This window comes from Netta rufina, assembly GCF_964035555.1.
Source record: "Netta rufina genome assembly, chromosome: 4".
NCBI lineage: Eukaryota > Metazoa > Chordata > Aves > Anseriformes > Anatidae > Netta > Netta rufina.
The window spans coordinates 67,534,673-67,554,797 of NC_140127.1; the positions used below are offsets into that span (position 1 = coordinate 67,534,673).

Consider the following 20,125-nt stretch of genomic DNA (forward strand, 5'->3'; position numbering starts at 1 on the left):
AAGCATTGAGTCAACATCATTTTCTCTTCCAAAGTATCTTCAGTTTTACTACATTCCCCTTGAATATTATCCGAATGAACCGAGTGAATCAATCCCCATTAAAATTACTTGAAATATAATCTAAAATTACTTAAAAAAAAAAAAAAAAAAAATGAAGAAGATGAAGAAGAACAGTTAAACTTGTAAGACTCGCAGCAATTTTCCTCCAGTTCCTGGCATGTAGGTGCATGTCTCAGGGTGATTACAATCACATGTACGCGTATTATGCAACCTATCTCATCCTACCAAAATGCTCCATGTTCTTTTGAGTAAGCAGGGCACTGGCATTTACAAGGATCTTGTTCCAAGTGAAACATGATTCTCGTCATTTTCGATACCACACCTACACTCCAGACAGACCAGCAATATCAGGGTGTTTTCAGGAGGAAATGCACATATTTTCTGCCCAACAAATAATGCTTATACACCAGCCTTTTGGAGTTCTTTGATCTAGAGGGAAGTAGAAGATGGGTTTTTGTTTTTTTTTTTTAAAGCATGAGAGGAACAGATGAAACATTTTGATCGTTTAATACTAAATAAAGAGTTGCAGCTCATCTAGAAGAAGCTCCACAGGTGACTCTTAAAGCTTCACTGGACTAAAAAAATCCATGAGGACAGTGGAAATTAAATGGTACCAAGTCCCAGCCTTGGTAAAAAATCTCATCACTTTAAACAAGGAGTGCAGAGTCAGAATCAATTCACAGCAGGCTACAGTGCTCTCATATCTACTCTGTGACTATATTCTATCAATGCCGATTCAGCTCATTCAATAAGGCCTTAATTCATTCCATACCACTGACTAGGTCTCACAGAGCAAAAATCCTTCCTCACCCATCAGCATGTGACGTGACAAAAAAGATGTATCAGGTGACGGAAACCGCAGCCGAGGAAGGGCAGGGACACGAAACAAACCAGTCACCCGGTTCCTCATTCCTGCCTGGGAATTGCAGGGGCAACCAACTCTGCAGCAGGGAAGGGGCTGGTGCTCTTGGCCAGAAAGCAGAGGTGGCAGGCAGCTGGAACACAACCTTGCGTGTTCCCAGCACCCACTCCTGTTAAGTGTAAGATGCTGCACTGGAAGATGCTGTACTGGAGAGCCCTTCACGAAACGGTGACACTGTGAAAGGTAACGCAGCTTCCTGTGCCTAGAGAACATGAACCCACAGACAAAGAGAAGCAACATCCATCCTTGAGCCTAGGAATATAAGAATGGCCCCATCAGTTCAGAACACACATTTATCAAACCCCCTATTCAATTTCCAGTGGTGGCCACGGTAGCACAGGGCAACGTATTCCCTAATTACCCTGTCCCAGACTTCAGGTATTTTTAGTTCACATTTCCTGAACGTGGTGTGGCTTGTCTCCTTAATAATACCCGGTGGCTTTCTTTTCCAAACATTTGTCCATTCTCCCCTAAGGACATGCAAATTTCTTGCAGCCACAGCACTCTGTGGTAAGACGTTCCCCAGATCTACTTACCTGCTGCATGAACAATCGTGTTCCTTTGTTTGTTTTGCTCCTGGCTCCAGCCACCTTCCATTAATGGTGCCTCCTTCTTGTCCCAAAGGAGACAGCGAGCAACTACTCAAACCCAACTACTTTTCGTATGCTAGCCATGATTCTGTGCTCTTGTCATGCCTTTCTGAACCTTCTCCATTTCTAATATGCATCATAACATTTTTGAAATAAAGAGGTTAGAACACCATATTTAAGCTGGCAAAATCACAGTGTGGGCACATAGCAGATTTATACAGTAGAATTATTATGTTGTTTATTTTCCCGTATTCCTTCCCTAATAATTCATAACAGGATTTTCTCTTTTGCTGCTCCTGTACCGAGCTGATGTTTTCATGCCACTGCCCTTTATAATGCAAAGACCTCAATTCTGAGAGGAAACAGTCAGCTCAGAGACATAGCTACCATTTGATATATGAAGCTAGGATGATTTTGCCTCATTTGCATTGTTTTACATCTATCTACATACATTTCCATCTGCCATTTTGCTGTCCAGTCATCCTGTCTTATAAAAGCAGACTGCTCTCATCTTCAGAGACTGTTCTTGCCCTTATTAACTTGACTAACTTTACCTCACTGCTCACCTTCTTGGGAGGAGCCTTCAAAGATGCTCTTGAATCAACAACAAAAGGAACTGAAGCAAAGGTTAAGCAGCGAATAATTCTAGGGATTTCAGACAGCAGTGCCAAAAGCTATTATTCTGCCACAATGTCAGGGGGTTAACGTGCCTCGTGAATTAGACTCAGGACAGTAAACACTCAGCTCAAAGACAGTCAGCCCAACTTTAAAAGAAGGCTAGGTACCAAAGGCTATGGAGAAAGATACCCCTGAGAGGTTGCCCACCTACTAATGGATACGAGCCCTTTGTAGCTTCAGACAGTTGCCTTAACTCTTTCACCCAGGCTGATCCTTGTAGTATCACAAATGTGACTGGACCAGAGATGTTGACAGCTTACGAATTCACCAGTGTCCATTTAATCAAATAGCTCAAGAACGGTAGTGCTGCCTACTGACAAGAAATAAGGCCTGCTGTCTGCAGATTTAAGCAGAATAAAAGTTCTCCTCTAGTCCCTGAAAGCATAGACTGTACCTCTGGTTCTGTGACAGAAACTGGCTTGTGTTAGAGAGCCAAGCCCAGAGGCAATAAGGTTTGGACAGTACTTGAGTGGCAGGGTCAGGCAATTGCTTCCTGAGGGAGAAGATTCTGCATACGGTGCCAATTGTCTTGGCACATATGGGGAATGAATTCCCAACAGAATCCATCCTAGGCACTGTTGATTTCTTCTCAGGCACCCAAGTACAGAAGGAGCGCTGCTGTACGCACCTCACAGAGCAAAGAGAGATGAAATCCAGCTCCCAGCATACTCTCTGACTACTCATTTTCTTACATGCAATTCAGGAGAAATATCTGCAGAATCTAAAATAAATAACCCAAAAGCAGTAGAAAAGAGTAAACAGTAAAATTAATGAAGTCTGGTCACAGTGACAAGAGACAAATCCGCTTACTCTCAGTGTCTTAAAGATCACACAGTTTAACATTCCTGAATATATCCAGAAATAAGTGCCTCCATTTCACAACAAACAAGAGGTTACTCACAACTGTACTCACTCAGCTGTTGACCAAGGCACCTTGGGCAGATACTTTACAAAAATATGTGAAGTGTGAAGAGCATAAGAATTTTCCATAATAAATTTTAATACATTTTAATAAATCCATAATTTTATAAATGTAGGAAAAAATATAACAAAAAATCATAATATTTTCAAAATTATGTTACAGTATAAAATACCAGCACACGCTTAATACTAATACCAGTGCCCAGTCTGTGAAAAATAAATAAATGTATACTGCTAGCATTATGTTGTCCTCCTTAAAGGAGTAACAATGGATGTAACTAACAAACCTCAAATGATCGCATGTAAGAAATAATCTGAGGAAGATCCTCCAGAGTACGCTGAAAAGAGTTTGAAACTCTTAACAGAGCAGTCTGGAGAACCAACCATGAAAAAAATCACATTCTTTAAGACACACTAAGAATGATGTCAGCAAAGCAAACTCTAAGGAACAATACAGGCATCATTCAGAAGGGGATGATGGTAACCTAGAGACATACTGGCTGTGTCTTAGTAGCCAAATAAATAGTGCCATAAGCCATTGTGTAGTTCCAAAGACAGCTGAAAGTGTCTGCCCGCTGCCATACCACCAAGCCTCCTGTCAATCAGGTTGGTTGCATCCAAACTTCCCGTTGGGAATAGTGATGGGGGCTAAATTCTAAACCACGTCCAGAAGTCATTTGTGAAAATAGACTCTTTGGCCCAGGACAAATCACATAAATGACAGCTCCAGCAACGCAAGAGGACAAACATTGCGCTCCAGTGGCTATCCGTCCTGGCCCTGTTTCATTTGACAGCTCAGGTGTGCAGCCATTACACAGCCCCATCAGTAGGCAACTTCAGCCAGCAATGTAACAGTCAGAAGTCTGAACAGAGCAGAAAACTGGAATACCTGGAAAGAAACCACTGGTGCTTTTTAAAAGCCTTAATGAGCATCTCCATGACCACATGTTACAGTAATTCAAGGTAAATAAATCCATGTTTAATTTCATGATCAACTATTAAAAGGTGCATAGATTCTAGATCAGCAAGAGGGTTTGGATTTTATAGGAAGCGACCAAAATCACCGAGCTGGTATCTTCCACTTTGCGCTGTTTGAAAAGCTGACACCTAGTGGCAGGTTCCAAGAAAGGGGCTCTGCCACACACTGCTACTCCAACGAGCAGCACCAGGCAGTTTCTAACAGAGGGAAAAAAGAAACAAAGAATTTAGGATTTGGTCACAGATCCATGAGACTTCTGAAACAGCAATGTTAGGGGCAGGATTGTACTAGCATTCAGATTTCAGGATAGCAGGATATTGACAGTGCATGAGAAAGGAGCAGCTCTTTAAGAATCCTATTATAAAAAAATGCTAAATATACAGAACTACTTTTCACATACAAAAATTTAGATTTTATTCTTGCATGCTATTTTGTTTCCCAAATGGCCTTTTTTCCACCTTCATGAAAACAAACCGAGGACAAAACTGTCAATCAGTCAGTTATATCTTAGTTAAGAATTAGGACAAAATACATGCAAAAGATGCAATGCTTGAAGGTAATTAATACGTGGTGGAAATTGTGTATGCCAGCAGGCCATAGTAAATTATCACAGCTTAACATAATCAGTAAAACCTAAGACAAAAACATGCATTCTTTTCAAATGTTAAATTCACAAATCTAGATTCACAATGAAGAGGCTCCTTGATTTAAATCACGTAATTATAGTAGCCATAGTGGTGCTGTTGAGGCCATGGTGATGATCTAAGACTGTCGGTGAAGCAAGCTTTGTGGAGAGTGTTAATACTTTTTATTAGATCAGCTTACAGGGTGGGAAAAGTTTGGGGCATGTTTAACTCTTCTTGTCTGATTTTCCTACTACACTAGCTAGCCTAATATAAGCTATTATCTCCCTGTGTAAGCTTTGTCTGATTATTTAAATCAGCCAAACAAAGACAGGTACCCACTTAAAAACTCATTATTAAGTCAAATGAGCATTTAGGGTTTTTTGCCACCCACAGATGCCAAAGCTAATATCCAGCAGAGACATGTCATTCATTAGTATAAAAACCTCATACCGAGGAGATGTGTTGTACGCTTTCAATTAGCAGATGAAATGCAAAAAAGTTGCTTCAGTAGAATTAACAAACAGAAAAAAATCGAGCGTTATTATCTATAATAACAGCTAATAATACTGGATTATTAATGGTTATAATTAAGATAGAACATTCTAACAAAATTCTTAACACTGACTAATAAAAGGACTTCAGTACATTCCAACTTTGAAAACATTACTCAAATCTAGAAATTTGATACAATTAATGTTTTTTCATACGGGATGTAGCTTTAAGGTTTACAAAATGGGATGGAGACAAAAGAAAAATAAAAAAGTCTTATAAAAAATAAAGTCTATAAAAGATATATTTTTGTTCCGAAGATCTCTAAATCAAAAGGTTATTTAACAATACTCAGAGAGTAGCAATACTCTTACTCATTAGTGTAAGACATTATGTATCCCATTATACTGTTCTGCCCTAATTTTAACCACAGAGAAATACCAAAGGTACATCAAAATGATTTTCAGGAAACTCAACAGCTTTGAGATATTCTCCCTGGCTAGGTGACAACCAAATCTGTTGAATTTGAGGGAACACTTACAAGGGTCCCCCATTTTTACATATTTCAAGAAAGGTAAGATATGAATGCAAAGAGCTACAGTTGGAAGTGGTGCTGGATCTGGTTCCAAAATTGATGCTGAGAAAAAAAGATTATTCTGTTTAATGTAGGTTTGTTTGTTTTGTTTTGTTTTTTTTAAAAAAAAAGGTGGGATTCTAGTTTCTGCAGTCTTACAGAGTCACCTTCAATGTGTTTATAAATCAATAAACAATGTTTTTGCCATCACAGAATCCTACAAAGCAGAAGATGTGAGTGGTGGCACTTACCTACAGGGAAGTAAGAAGAAAAATAGGATCGTGTCCTCTCATTAGTCTAAATATTAAATAATTCTAAATCATGACAAGTTCCATTTAGCTCAAGCTATACCTTGTAAATATGAACCAGCAGGTATTCTCTGAAATAGGATTGGTGGAAATCACAGATATTGTTGTTGTTGCTGTTTATTGGTACTATTACTTAAAAAATGATTAACATAGAAAAATTTATTACTATATACAAAGTAGGAATTTGTTCGTAGTAAAAACATATTTCTTGTAATTTAGTAAAGAAAAATCTCTAAAAACATTTCTTGTGAAAACCATATAATTAAGGCATATACTGGGCACACTAATTTTCCAAATTGAGTTCTAACTTACAAGTTAATCATATTCAGCCCTGGTGTAAACAAGCAAATTTTCACAGTTCAGAAATAAAATTGTACATTTTGTGCTTTGTGAGACATTTTCCTTATCTGCTACATCTTAGCACAACAACATCCTATAATTTTGCACTCTTATCCTATTTTGATCTCTCAAGATTTAAAACAAATTCATATACAGGTTCTAATAGTAAAAACAGCATTTAGAGAGTAAGCACACAAACTTGTATTTATTTATTTTTAATGTACAGCAGAGCTTCTGCAGGTAAGAGGAAATGCTTGAGGTGGGCACTGTATCATAACAGCTAATTCTAACCTTATGTGAATATTAACTGTGTGGGTATTGTCAGCCATTATATTCCTATTTGAAAGAAGAGGTGAAATATTTATTCTCTTGCAATCATTGGTTTTATTTATTAAAATTTATATATATATATATAATATATAAAACATAAATATATGTTTTATGCTTGAATGGTTTTGAAAATAAATTAAAAAAAAACAACTGCAAAGAAACCACGCCACCTTATGGCAGAAGACAGCAAAACTGACAGCTGGTATTTCAGACACCACAGCTCCAAAGGCAAGAGGAGCAAGTTCATAATGTCATAACAAGTGCAAATGCAACCTTCTTCAGACCCATGAGAAATGAGCAGTGTTCACCATATGCCCATAAAAGGAACTGCGTGGAAGTTCACTGCTCAATTTAGAAGACTACGATGATCTTAGCAGGAATGAAACCCATAAGCTTGGAGAGGCATACTCAGTTTCAGACTTAGTGTTTGGGTCAGTACCTTATCTGTTCTGCTAAGATAGCTGGAAACAATACAACAACTGAGTAACCTATATAATATGTTCATAATCATTATTCCAGAGGTGGAGTCTCTAAGAATTTCCTGCTATTGTTATTTCCTCTTCCAGCAACTCTAAATAGATGGCCTGAAATAATCTAAACATGCACTGACAACATTGTGTTCTACTACACTTCGCATAACAGTCGTTGGGAATAACGCTGCAGTAGCAACATTAGAGTTAGAACCAAAACCAAAACATCTCATGCTATTTTACTTTGACTTGTCAAGTTTTGGAAATTACTCTCAGGGTTGGTATTTCACCAGGTGGCTGGGATATATGAAGGCTAAGTGTCATTCTCTTGTAGCATGCAGAGAAAAAAAAAAAAGAGATTTTCAAGTGAAAAGCAGTAGCTGACAGAGAGCAGTCCACACCCACGTGGCTACATTTAATAATTAATCCAGATACAGTTTTTAGTACAGATTGTTTCTGCTTTGTCCAATTCATACCATGGCCTAGAATTTTCAGTTTCCCCATCTAAAGTAACAGCTTTGACTATTAGGACATTGTGTAACACAGAGACTCCCAGTTCCTCCTGTTGGTGGGACAATTTATATATATTATATATACCGACTGGGACGCAAAGAGAGAAAAATGGATTTCATAGCCCAGTGACTATGATATCTTTCTGAAATTAACAGAGGGTAAGCACCATGTCCCTATCTTGGTGATTATTTTTGCAATGTAAAACAGCTCCTACAACAGAAATTAAATGATATCCTTGGTGTTTACAGCTCCCTCAGAATATGAGATATTCACATAAATCTCTATGAAATCTAAATCTAGAAGAATGTGGTGTGAACCCACTTTTTTTCTATCACACATGAATCACTAGCACTTGGCTCTTAGATATTCTAAGGTCGTCTCTTGCTGCGACCAGAAATTCTGTCAAGACTAGCAATAAATAGCAGCAAGGTTTTTTAATTTAGAAAAATTTTCTAATGAAGAAATATGTTCCTAGACAGTTACCAAACAGCTTTATCTAGAAGATCTTGCTCTGGTTGTTGAAGTTGTGCACTTACTATATTAAAGTCAGAAGTGCAAAGAAATGAAAACTATTTTCAGTGACTAGTAAAGAAAAGCAAGACACTTGAAAGCTTCAGACAGGAAGAAATAGACCACAGTGAAAAAAAAGGTAGTTTTTTTTCCTTTAAAACATCTGAGAAATAAGTAGCGACAAATCCTACCTGCATTCCCTAAGCACACCAGAAGCTCCTTCCATATACTCCGTTCCCTAAAAATCCAGTGCACCGAGGTCTCCCCTCCTTTAGTTCAGAGTTAGTGAAATGCCTTTCTTCCTACATCTTGCCACAACAGGAAACTCAGAATATGTCTTTCTTTCCTCCTCCCCTCTCAAACACTTTTTATACACCTCCTTCCCATTTAGAGGAATCAGTGTGCCACATTCCCTCCCATGCCAAAGAACAGTGTAATATGTGTTACATGGCTCCTGTGCCAAGAGCTCTGCACATAGTTTTGTTTCTGCCCAACCACAAACCTTCTTCCAGAGAAGCATGATAAAGGGGTAAGGGAAAAATCTCTCCATTTGCCTTCACATCACTATGGGTCAGGTTTTCAGGAGGAAGCACACTAGAAGAGAAGATATAATGAAGCCGTATTCCTTCAGCTTGAGAGATGCTCTCAGCAGAGCAGAAGGAACAGCTTTTCAAATTCAGGTGACTTTTCATTCTCTCCTTCTACCACAATTACTAAGCTTTGGCCACTGAGGCCCAGACATCAGCTGACGTTATACCAGATGTGAAATAGTGTTATTACATTACATTCAGAAAACCCCAAAATCACCATACCAATCACCAGCACCACGTTGATTAGGCATTCCCTTTTCCAGCTGCTGGCATATAGGGAGGAAAAACTTATTTAATCTGTTTAAACAGGATCTTTTTCCATACTCTGAAAACTAAATTCCTTAGGGAACTATGTAAAGAGCTTGGTCTTCGTATTCAACACCAGAAACATATGTAACCCCCCAAAACCTTCTTATTGCAAGGAATACCAGCTGAATGATAAAAAGAATGTGATGAACATTAGTTGTTTTTTTTTCTCATTGGTCAGGATAATTAAATTCCAACTATTGTTTTGTTCTATATGACCAGCTGTGATGGGTAAAATAAAGTTAAGATTCCCCACAGAAAGAATGGCCACTGCTAGCATCAACGTAAACTATTAAAGAAACACTGAGAAAGTCAGGTGACACCTGAAATCTCTATTTCCCTCAAACAAATGCCATAATAACTTTTATTACACTACAGACATTGCTTACTCTCCTTCATTTATCACCACCATTAACCACCATTATAAGTGAGGAATATACATGTATATACATGTATATACATGTATATACACCTGGACTCATTTCTAAGTTTTAAGTGAAAGTTAATTACCTCAAGGTCATCCAGTGAACGAGTAATACTAAATCTCTTAGATCTTCCAAATGATCTTCGAGCAGAAGAACGCTGGGGAGGAGCCTGATTTAATCCCACTGAATGTCCAAATTTTGAACCCTAAACAAGAAAGAAAATATATATCATTATTTTACTTCTTTAATTTTAGTACATTACTGATCATACTGACAGCATCTGTATTTTAAACAATTCTACTTTTGTCGAGCTTGACTGCACTGATAGGGACAGAATTCCAAGGAGATAGATTTGCAAACCTCTGACAGGACACCAGGTTCAACACAAGCTCATCACGTACCCTGTAAAGTCATGTATTAAAATCATTAAAGATATGAAAGTACTTTTCCAGACTCAAGTCAAACACTTATTTAGCATTAAGTTACTTTATCAACACAAGTCATCATTTAGGTTGCTAAAGTGCACACATGCTACATGTAAGCATTAAAAGATAGAGTTTAATGAAATGAGAAAATGAGAAAATATTTGTCCTTCCTATAGGAAATTGCCATCCTAGAAGTCATCTCACACAGCTTCTGTTGGAATCTTTTTCCTCTCTTAAAAATCTTGTTTTCACTATGCATTTTTTCTGGAGTTTTGCTACTGTAAAATCCAACTTGTTAAATCATACAGAACAAAACAAAAGAACAAAATGCATTATTCTTTTATTCTGAAGAAAGAAACTACCTCACTCTGATATTTCATGACTAGAATTGGTACTGCAATGGTTTTATGTTTTCCCCATAATCGTACTCTTTCTCCTTAAAAAATAACCAAAGGTTGGTTAAGCTACAACAACTCAGCATGTATATATCTACTTTATGCCAAATGGAAAATTTAAGCTTAAACCTACCAGTAGGCACAGTCAGTGACTGGTGCTAAGCAGATGTACATAAACTCACTACATTATGAAAACTTGTGATGATATGCCTGAAATTTTGGATTCCTTTCACTGTAACATTCAGTGTGGGGAAAATTCCTTCCTGTCTTCTGATGTTCTCTTTCACTTGAGAAAATAATGGAGTTTAATTCAGGGTAAAATTTCTTCTAGGTCATTTCAGCATCTTTCTTCACCACAGTAAGCTTCAAAAGTATTTATTAGAACTTTTATAGTTGCTTATTGGCAGCTTTGTAATATTTACTAAAATGCATTTTTCTATCTGTTTCTTCCTTTGGGCTACTTTTTATGCTCTCAGTTCTGGAATATGTGGGTATCCCTTTGATCTTTTGTTTGAATATCTCTGTGTGTCACATTACTGGAGAGAACAATCATAAATTTCACACTTAGAACTTCAAACTAACAACCACTTGCAAGAAGTAGAGAACATCAAGAACATTATACCACCACCTTGCTGCAATAAGAGATTAGCTATCCAAGAGAAGATGTCTACCTGTTTATTTGTTCCTACAGAGTCATTACAATTCTTTAGCAACAGAGCTCTGACAGCCACCACTATTCACAATAGATTGTTTAAAAGCCCCTGGAAATGTCAAGATATAACACAGGATACAGGAATCTGGATCCAAAGTATGTAGCAAGGTTCATCACTGCAACAAGGTGAGACTCCAGCTTCTTCATTCGGTATTAGAAGTGATCCATTTTTATAGGAAATCTCTTTCCCTCCCATCTTTCAATTTAGTAAGATTTTTATTTTTTTTTATTGGGTGAGAAAAAAAAATGGGGCAGCTTCTGCCAAGGAAAACTGGAAATCTGGCAACTGGAGATTAGCTTCTGAAGTTTTTAAGAGAACATTTAGAATTGCAGTATAAAAAAGCTAAGATGGTTTTTGCTAACACAGTCAACTAAATGTGAAGACAAGAAAGTTGCTATCTGTAAATTGTCACAGATAGCGCCCACTAGAACAAGTACAGTTCCTAACTTTCCGAGCAGCTTTTGAAATCATCTGTTCCTCCAGGCAGGTATCGCTGAAGTGGTTCGCACTTGGCTCATGTCAGTCCCAGTCCTTCCTGTCCAAAATGTAAGTAACATTATGCATTAACCTGTGTCAAACAGCGAGTTCCACATCAGCCCCTGAGTAAATTCAGCAGTATCCATTGCTATTACTGCCCAGCGTGTCAGAGCACTAACACGGTAGCTCCTGTGTCCATATGTTCCTGTTAAAGCAGCAAAAACACACCCATTCATCTTCCAGGCTTCATCACTAGCCACGTATGACCAGACCTGTTTTGGAATTCTTTATTTTTTAATCTGTAAATTAGCGATCAGACTACGAACAGCTCAGCAAATTCTAAGGCTAGTGAAATGAATGCCATCATTAATGGGAGTACAACTGGTGTTTTGAAACTAATTAAACAGCTACCCAGTATGGATTCAGCTTAATTGTCTCTGAAGTCTTTCCCAATATAAGATGCAACACCCAAAGGACATTAGAAAATGGTGAAAGGAAACAAAGAAAAAAAAAAAAAAGACTATCAATAGCAGTCATATCTATTTTGAATCATGAATATAATGAATACATTTCACTTTTCTTTTTAATTCAGCCCAAAAAGTACATTAACTATCTAATATATCTTTAATAAAGCAGAGATTGCCATGTACAATTCTGGGACTGTCAACCAGCAAACACAGAAAGAAAAAAAATTAGAAAGCAGTGACATTACAAATTGGAGGAAGAGGAACAAACCGCCTGAAGACAAAGCTAATTATATTCCACTGAGAAGCAGATTCTAGATAACATTAATTCTCACCAGATGCCCCATTTTAGAAGGAAATACAGCTTACCTAGTTGTGGTCAGAAAAAATAACAAAGAGAAAGAGGGAGAGTGGATAAAAACATTTGAAAATTGTGTAGTAGTAGAAGAGACAACAGAATATTAATACCCAATCAAACATTCTCTTTATGGTTTTTGACGTTGTTATACAAAACTCACTACTGAGCGCTGGATGTTATGGTAAAGATAAGGAGCAGGAAAAAAAGACTGATAACAACACAGGGTATAAGAAATAATTATGACATATAAAAGTTCACTAAGCTAACAATTTCCTCAATCCATTTGGATAACAACTGCAATTAGACAAATGTTTTCAGCTGACAAAAATCTCTTTCTCTCTTTCTTTCAAAAATCCAAATTAGTAATCCTGGAAATTAAGAAAAACATTGCTAAAAAATATACATAAACTAAAATTCACAAAGTATTTAATTTCCTGGCAATGGTGCTCAGAAGTCCTCCTTTTCACCCTTTCTGGACTCCTTTCCAGATATTCAGATTATGAAGGTATATTGTCTTCTTCAGATCAATTCAGTTCAGTATTTTAATATTGCCTTGTGTATACACATGCAAACAAAACACTGTAACTTAAGCAGACAGCAGCAACATTTTGGCAAGTGTGTTTCATGGGACTCTGAAGAGCTGGAAATAAAAACATCCATGACTTGAAAAGGGAACACAAATATTGCAACTAGATTACACTAACCAGCATGGCTAAAGAAATCCACAGCTTTTAATCAAACAGAGATTGCTAGTGCAATGACTGATATTAATGTCAATTTTGCAGTCTATTAGCCATAAAGAAATTATCATAGTTCTAAAAATCTTACGCTATTAAATATTTTTAAGTTACTAAATGGACCTTAAAACACTCAAAACTGTACATTATATGACCAACAAAATACTGTCTCATTCACCATTAGCTGCCCAACTAAAACACTGAAATTTGCTTCATGAACGGTGGCTTTGGCTTGTTTTGTTTTGTTTTAAATACAGATTGCCCACCTGCCCTAGAACTATTTCCTGTATCTTAAAGATTCTCTTCCAGAAGCAATGCTGCTGAATCTATAAAACAGAGCTCTCAGAAAATCTAGATATTCAAGTCAATCTAAACAAACCCTATTACAGAACAATATTAGAAACTCTACTCCATCTGATGATTTATCAGTTGGCTTCATTTTAGGAATCCAGAAACAAACAGAAAAGCACCGAGATTAGTGACAACCAATTGATTAGTGAAAAGCATGTGCTAGAGCAATACATCCTCTGCATTTCACCATACAGATACTTACATGCCTGCTGCTACTCTCTATGATGGTCAAAGTACAAAAGACCGTATCTCCACAAGCCTTCACCCTATTACCATTCCACAGATGAAGAGGAAAACCAAAAATGTATTAAAGGAATTGACACAGCGATAGTCTAAAAACTTACCATTCCTTTTCCTATCCTTGTAACAAAATACAAATCACAATCTAGCACAGACAGAAATACAAGTCAAATGCATAATCAGAAGAGAAAAAAGAAAAAGGAAAAAAAAAAAAAAAAAAAAAAAACAGGACAAGGAATGGGTTTGCATAATCTTTTTTTAATATATAACTAGACCTCCCTTTTTTCCTTAGGCTAACAGGAATCGGTAAGTGCAAATTTATTCACATGAGGTAACTATCCATCTGACCAAACTGTAGACTTTCTCTCCCTCCAAATACATTATATATATTTACACATTATTATTATTTTAACACGCTTATTTGGCATCATGGGTGAGTTATATCTTAATCTACTTTACAAACAAGGTATTAAATACAAAATTCACCAGCAGAGATTTGATATAGCAGCAGCTTGTGGATGTGTCCAAGGTGAGAACAATTTCTCTGAGAACAAAAAATATGTACAGGAGAAAGACAAATACAAGAGTGCAAAACATTGTACCTGATGCATGAACAAAAGAGAGGGAGTTGAGAAGCACAGGAGCCATGCCAGACTGCAAACGGAGGGCCAGAAAGAGCAAGAATGATCCACTACAAGGTGACTTGCAAAAATCTAGCTCTTTAAAGACTAAGAAAGAAAATGGATGTGCTTAGAAGGAATTTTAACATAAACAAGTTAGGCACTAGTTCCCTATAACTCTTTTTTTTTTTTTTTTTTTTTTTGGCAGCTGTGCTGGGTTAAGGACTCTGACCACTCCTGCCAGCTCCCAGGCTGCAGCAGGCTGTCCCCTCATCTCCACTAACAATAAACTGGAACCTTAAAGCTATCCTGTTTGTAACTCAGATCGATCTACAGCCATGTCAATACAACCAAAGATGGACACTGCCACTGCTGGATTGAGAATGACAGGACCTCTTTAAATTGGTAGCACCAACGAAATGCAACATGAAACTGCGGTCCTCAATGTGATACTCTAGCCTGGAGCAGGAGGGCACAGTAGCAAGTTGATGAAACCTTATCAATTATTCAGAACCCAAAGAAACCAAACACCTTTAGAAAACATCTACAATAAACTTAAAGAAAATTCCCAGCTCTAGAATGCGCTGTACCACACCCTTTCATATATTACAATATATGAAAGCATATATTAGCAAATATTACAACTTTTTAACAAACTCTCACACAAAACAACTTGAAATTTCCCTTTTGTACTGCATGGTCATTGTGTCTCTCTAGTTAAACATATCCTGCCCTCTAATCCAATACCTCAATATAAATAAAAACTAAGAATTTTCTCCTCTGACACCTGTTTAAAAGCTAGGAGGAGTGGAAAAGAGGTGACAAGGAGAGGACATCAGCAGCTTTCAAAGTACAAGAGGCTAAGCAAGTGGGAGAGTTTTGCTGGGTATTCAAGGCTCCTAGGCAACAACACAGGGAGCTGGGAGCAGGAATCCAGAAAGGGAAGAAAGGAGAAAGAAAAACTGTGAAGGCTAATGCCAGCTTCACAAGATCTTGCCAATTTAATCATTTAAAGGACAACACATTACAGTTTGTGATCTCGAGGGGAAACTAAATGGGATGAAGCTCATCAGCCAGAGAGTTTGCATGCTGTGTGGAAGAGCAGGAAGAGAGGGAGAGGTAAGCTGTAAAAAGGGGAGCTAATCTAAAATGTTGAAAATCTGCTACTCTATCAAGCCCAAACATCGACATTTATATAAGGATGTTTTCAAACACTTTCAAAACTGTTCCACAAAGAAAGATAATTTCACAAGGCAGTGCACAAGCACATGAGTGAAATCATTTTTTTTTTTAAATGTTTAAGGGGAAAAAAAAAATAAAAAAGGTACTTGCAAGTCACATACAAAGTATTAAGAGCTCTAAAAAAAAGTCACTGATACGTAATCACTTCGACAGAAATTTTCTCCTTCTGACTGGGTGGCAACTGGCCACCCTGTTCAAGAGTCAATTCCCCACATTAGCCTTTTTATCTCCTAAAAAGTCCAATCAATCAGGTTCTTTTAACAGAACTTTGTCTATGAGTGCCTGTACAAGTGTCAATTGGAGTATTTATTTCTAATTAAACACCTCTGAAAACTACATAACAAAAGAAGGATGCTGATATTCACAGATTTTGAAAGACAAGAACACCACTTCAGTTAGGCCTCAGAGAGGCCTCAGTTTAGGGAGTTCGATTAATACAGAATTTACTACATTCTGTGTGTAACAAACCTTTAACTATTGCCACTATAAAATCATCTCATTTGTATTTGTTCTACTCCTATTTCCAGCTATGGAAGCTTTTAAAAACTCTCTCTGCTTTTAGATTTGACTCTTTGGCTTTGTATGGTAAAGTGCATAATAAGCATTTTAGTGCTGAACCCAGATGCACAGAGTTCATAAAATTTGAAACTTCTGTGGATATTCAAAACATGACAAATTTACTCTTGGATATAAAACAACAGAAGGGTCAAGCCGAAGCAGGAGTTCATCTTTACAAAACCACACAGTTTTAAGATTTCAGGAGAAGTTATAGGAAACACAGATGGCACAGTAATCTCTTGTAGTCAGTGCAAAACTATCAAGTAATGCTGGAAGTCTTGGGGAAGGAAGAACAAAGAAATAGATACAAATATTATTCTGCTATCACTATAAATCTCAAGCCCTGCTATGCTGCAGCTGTGTACTGCGTACAGTTTTGGGTGCCACAGTTTAAGAAGGACATAAAATTATCAGAGAGCATCCAAAGGAGGGCTACAAAGATGGGGAAGGGGCTAGAGGGGATGATGTATGAGGAGCAGCTGAGGTCCCTTGGTTTGCTCAGCCCAGAGCAGAGCAGGCTGAGGGGAGGCCTCATGGCAGCCTGCAGCTCCCTCACGAGCGGAGCAGAGGGGCAGGCGCTGAGCTCTGCTCTCTGGGGACAGCGACAGGACCCGAGGGAACAGCATGGAGCTGGGACAGGGGAGGGTCAGGCTGGGGGTTAGGGAAAGGTTCTGTACCCAAAGGGTGGTTGGGGACTGGGACAGGCTCCCCAGGGCAGCGGTCACGGCACCGAGCTGCTGGAGTTCCAGAAGCATTTGGACAATGCTCACAGACATATGGTTGAATTTTTGGGTGGTCCTTTGGGGACCCAGGAGTTGGACTTGATGATCCTTGTGGGTCCCTTCCAACTTGGGATATTCTGCGATTCTTAATCTTCCTCTGATGCCCCCTATCATCCATCACCCTCCATTCTCCTGATTTTGTGTCCTGGTAGTTGGGTGTCCCTGCACTACAGCGAGGCAAAGCAGGCAAGACTGTAGGCCATGACTTTCCTTCATCCCTCCTTCTATCAGCCAGCATCAAATGTTCCTCTGCCTAAAAAGCAACGGTGCTGAGTTGCAGGACTTATAAAGAGAGGGTCTGTGGGGCCTGAGAACAGGATGCATTAAATAATACGGTATGTTGGGTTTGGATCTCTCGTATCCTCAAAGGCATAAAAGAATCTGGGAGGGAAATAAGAAGAGAGCTTGATGTGGTCCATTCCCCTGGACCATAACAGATACAGACACAGAAAGCCCCAGGGTATAGGTAGGCATGCTGAGAGAAAAGGCTCCATATGATATGGGGGGGGGGGGGGAGAGAATGAATTAACACCCTTCAGGGTGCGCTGCTGCCACCATTATGGATTGACATCACCTCATAAAATCAAATTAGATGGTGACAGGCTAATTAAAAGAGGCCTAGCATCATTCAGACATCACAGACAGCTTTCCACAAGCTTTAATGACACTACAATTCTGGCTTTGGGGTTGTTGTTTTTCTTTGGGGGTGTGGGGAGAAGAGGCAGCAGTGTGACAAAAGATTAAAACAATATTAATCACCATTACTGGTCCATGGATTTGATCACGTTTAATCTTAACTCTTTAATAATGACATTTCACTACCCTCTAACCATTACAGCAGCATCTTTGATGGCAGTTAGGCCCATGCTATAACCAAGACACCGAAAAGAGGCCGTCCTGTCACACCAGAGCACCAAGTAAACAAAACCTGTTGCTTGTCTCATTGCTAAGGACACCAGGCACAGAACAGCGACCATCCAAATCATGGCGCTATCCCTACTCTCTTTAAAAATAAATAAATAAATTGATGATACTAATGCCGATGGAAAAGTAAGATCATTTTTTCAGTATAACCAGATAACAGTTTATTGTATGAGCTAGAAGCCTATATCGGTTGGAAACTGAAAGGGAGCAGAAAGGCCTGAGGATATCAAGGGAAAACACGAAGAAAATTTCAAGTAGATACAGAATAACTGGTTCCAAATTATCATAAACATTACCTAGGAACATTAAGGAACTACGGCCCAATGCTCAGTAACAACCAAAAAGGCAAATAAGGGATCATCAGAAAAGGAAAAGAAAACAATAAATCAGCTTTATATTCATAAATACATACCAACACATTTTCAAAATTGCTTATAGTTCCGGTTAACTGATCTCAAAAATAATACAGTAGAAATAAGGGATGAAGATTACAATTCTGTAAAAACTTCTGTATGGGAAGAGACAAAGCTAACTTCCACCTCGAAAATTCGTGATTGGTGGGTGAGATTTAAGAGAAAATTACATGACTAGAGATAAATAAATAAATAGGGAATTAGATTGTTCAGTATTTCTCATGACAGATATTAGAAGGTATGAAACAAAATCATATTGGAAAATACAACTATGCACTGTCTACTTTCCATTCTATTAAACTGTGAAATATGTCAGGTGAAATATATCAGGAATGCCAAAGGCACAACTGAGTTTAAGAAACAACAAATTCAAGAGAAAAGGCTTACAAAGGTTATTAAACACAATGCTGTGGATTCAGTCTCCACATGAGGAAAGCCTCTCAATCACATGTTGCTGAAAATTAGGATACATTTTCCATGTTTTTCTAAGCAGCTGCTCCTCGGCAGTGTCTAAAATAGGATATTGACCTCAGTATTGGATATCTCATCTGATAGATAGGGATGTTCTTACTGACCTGTTCTTACAAAACAAATATTAACCAGCAGTGCCATATGGCTACAAAAAAAGTAAATACTATGAAGAGGTATTATATGAGGTATTTACAATAGAGATTGGAAAATGTACACTACAATTACACGAAACCGTTATCAGGAAATTGGTGTGAAATTTTGGTCACCCGTCTCCCAGAATGAATTTAAACTAGAATAGTTTCTGAAAAGGGCTACTAAAATTATCAGAAGAAAGAAACATTAATTCACAGAACTGAGAGATTTAGCATTCCCCATCCAATAAAATGAAAGCTCAAAGAGAATATAACTCCTATGCAAGACATCGGGCTGGAAGATAAACCAAAGTTTCTAACATCATAATAGTGATGTCCTGGAATAATTTTCCTGCAGAAGTCGAGGAGCAAACACAAATTTTTCAAAGGTAGATCTGCTAAGTGTATGGGAAGAATGATAACACAACTACCTTAAAGAGCCAGAATTTGGTTTGATGATGCAGAATATCTTCTCTGATACTCTCTTTGCAAATTTGTCTTAATTGCCATTTTAATGATGGAATGAATTTTCAAGCCTTTCTCTTTAAGATTAATTTCTTCATGTTTTTAAACACTTCAGGTGGGTTTTAAAGATTCCGTATTTCTTTCTGTTAATTAAAGATCTTTATTCTACATAATAAACACAAGTTTGGATTTCTGTTTTTTTTTCTTTTTGAAGGTAACAGCACTTAGCCTACAGACTAATTTTATAAACTCTATATTAAAGCTTCTATGCTAAAAACTTAAAATAAAGCCATTTTCAAATAATCTTCAATTCATTCTGTGCTAATTATTTTCCTCCACACTATTCTCATATTTCTCTTTGTTTCTTAAGATGCCGTCTTCCCTTGTGGCTTCACAACTCAAATTCAGAAATCCTTAAATACCCTCTCCCCTTAATTTGAAATGAGATTTCTACAAAGTCAACATTGCTCTGAAGACACTTATTCTTCAGATTTTATTTGATTTGCTTTTCAGAGAAAAGCACCTAGCGTTATTGCAAATCTTTATACATTTTAAAGATCCTTGAATTGGCCATTATTAAAAATCATTATTTTAAAAGATTACAATACAAATGGAAAGCTGCAGGAAATTTCTAAATATTCAATTGTTTTTAAATTTTCGAACGGCAAAGTATATCAGAGCTCCTATTGCACAAGGATACCTCTGAGCAGATAATTCATATCAGCACAT

At 37.6% G+C, this 20,125-nt stretch overlaps 1 protein-coding gene across 2 annotated transcripts in view; it reads right to left on the reverse strand.

The window, feature by feature from the left end:
• The window catches only part of RGS12 (regulator of G protein signaling 12), a gene marked incomplete at both ends in the record, with an annotated part of 81,121 nt that overhangs the window by 53,105 nt on the left and 7,891 nt on the right, over positions 1-20,125 (reverse strand). For both annotated transcript variants that reach the window (XM_084285689.1, XM_084285688.1), the window contains one exon: positions 9,716-9,835. In XM_084285689.1, coding sequence (XP_084141815.1) covers positions 9,716-9,835 — 120 coding nt within the window. The remainder of the gene's footprint in view (positions 1-9,715; positions 9,836-20,125) is intronic.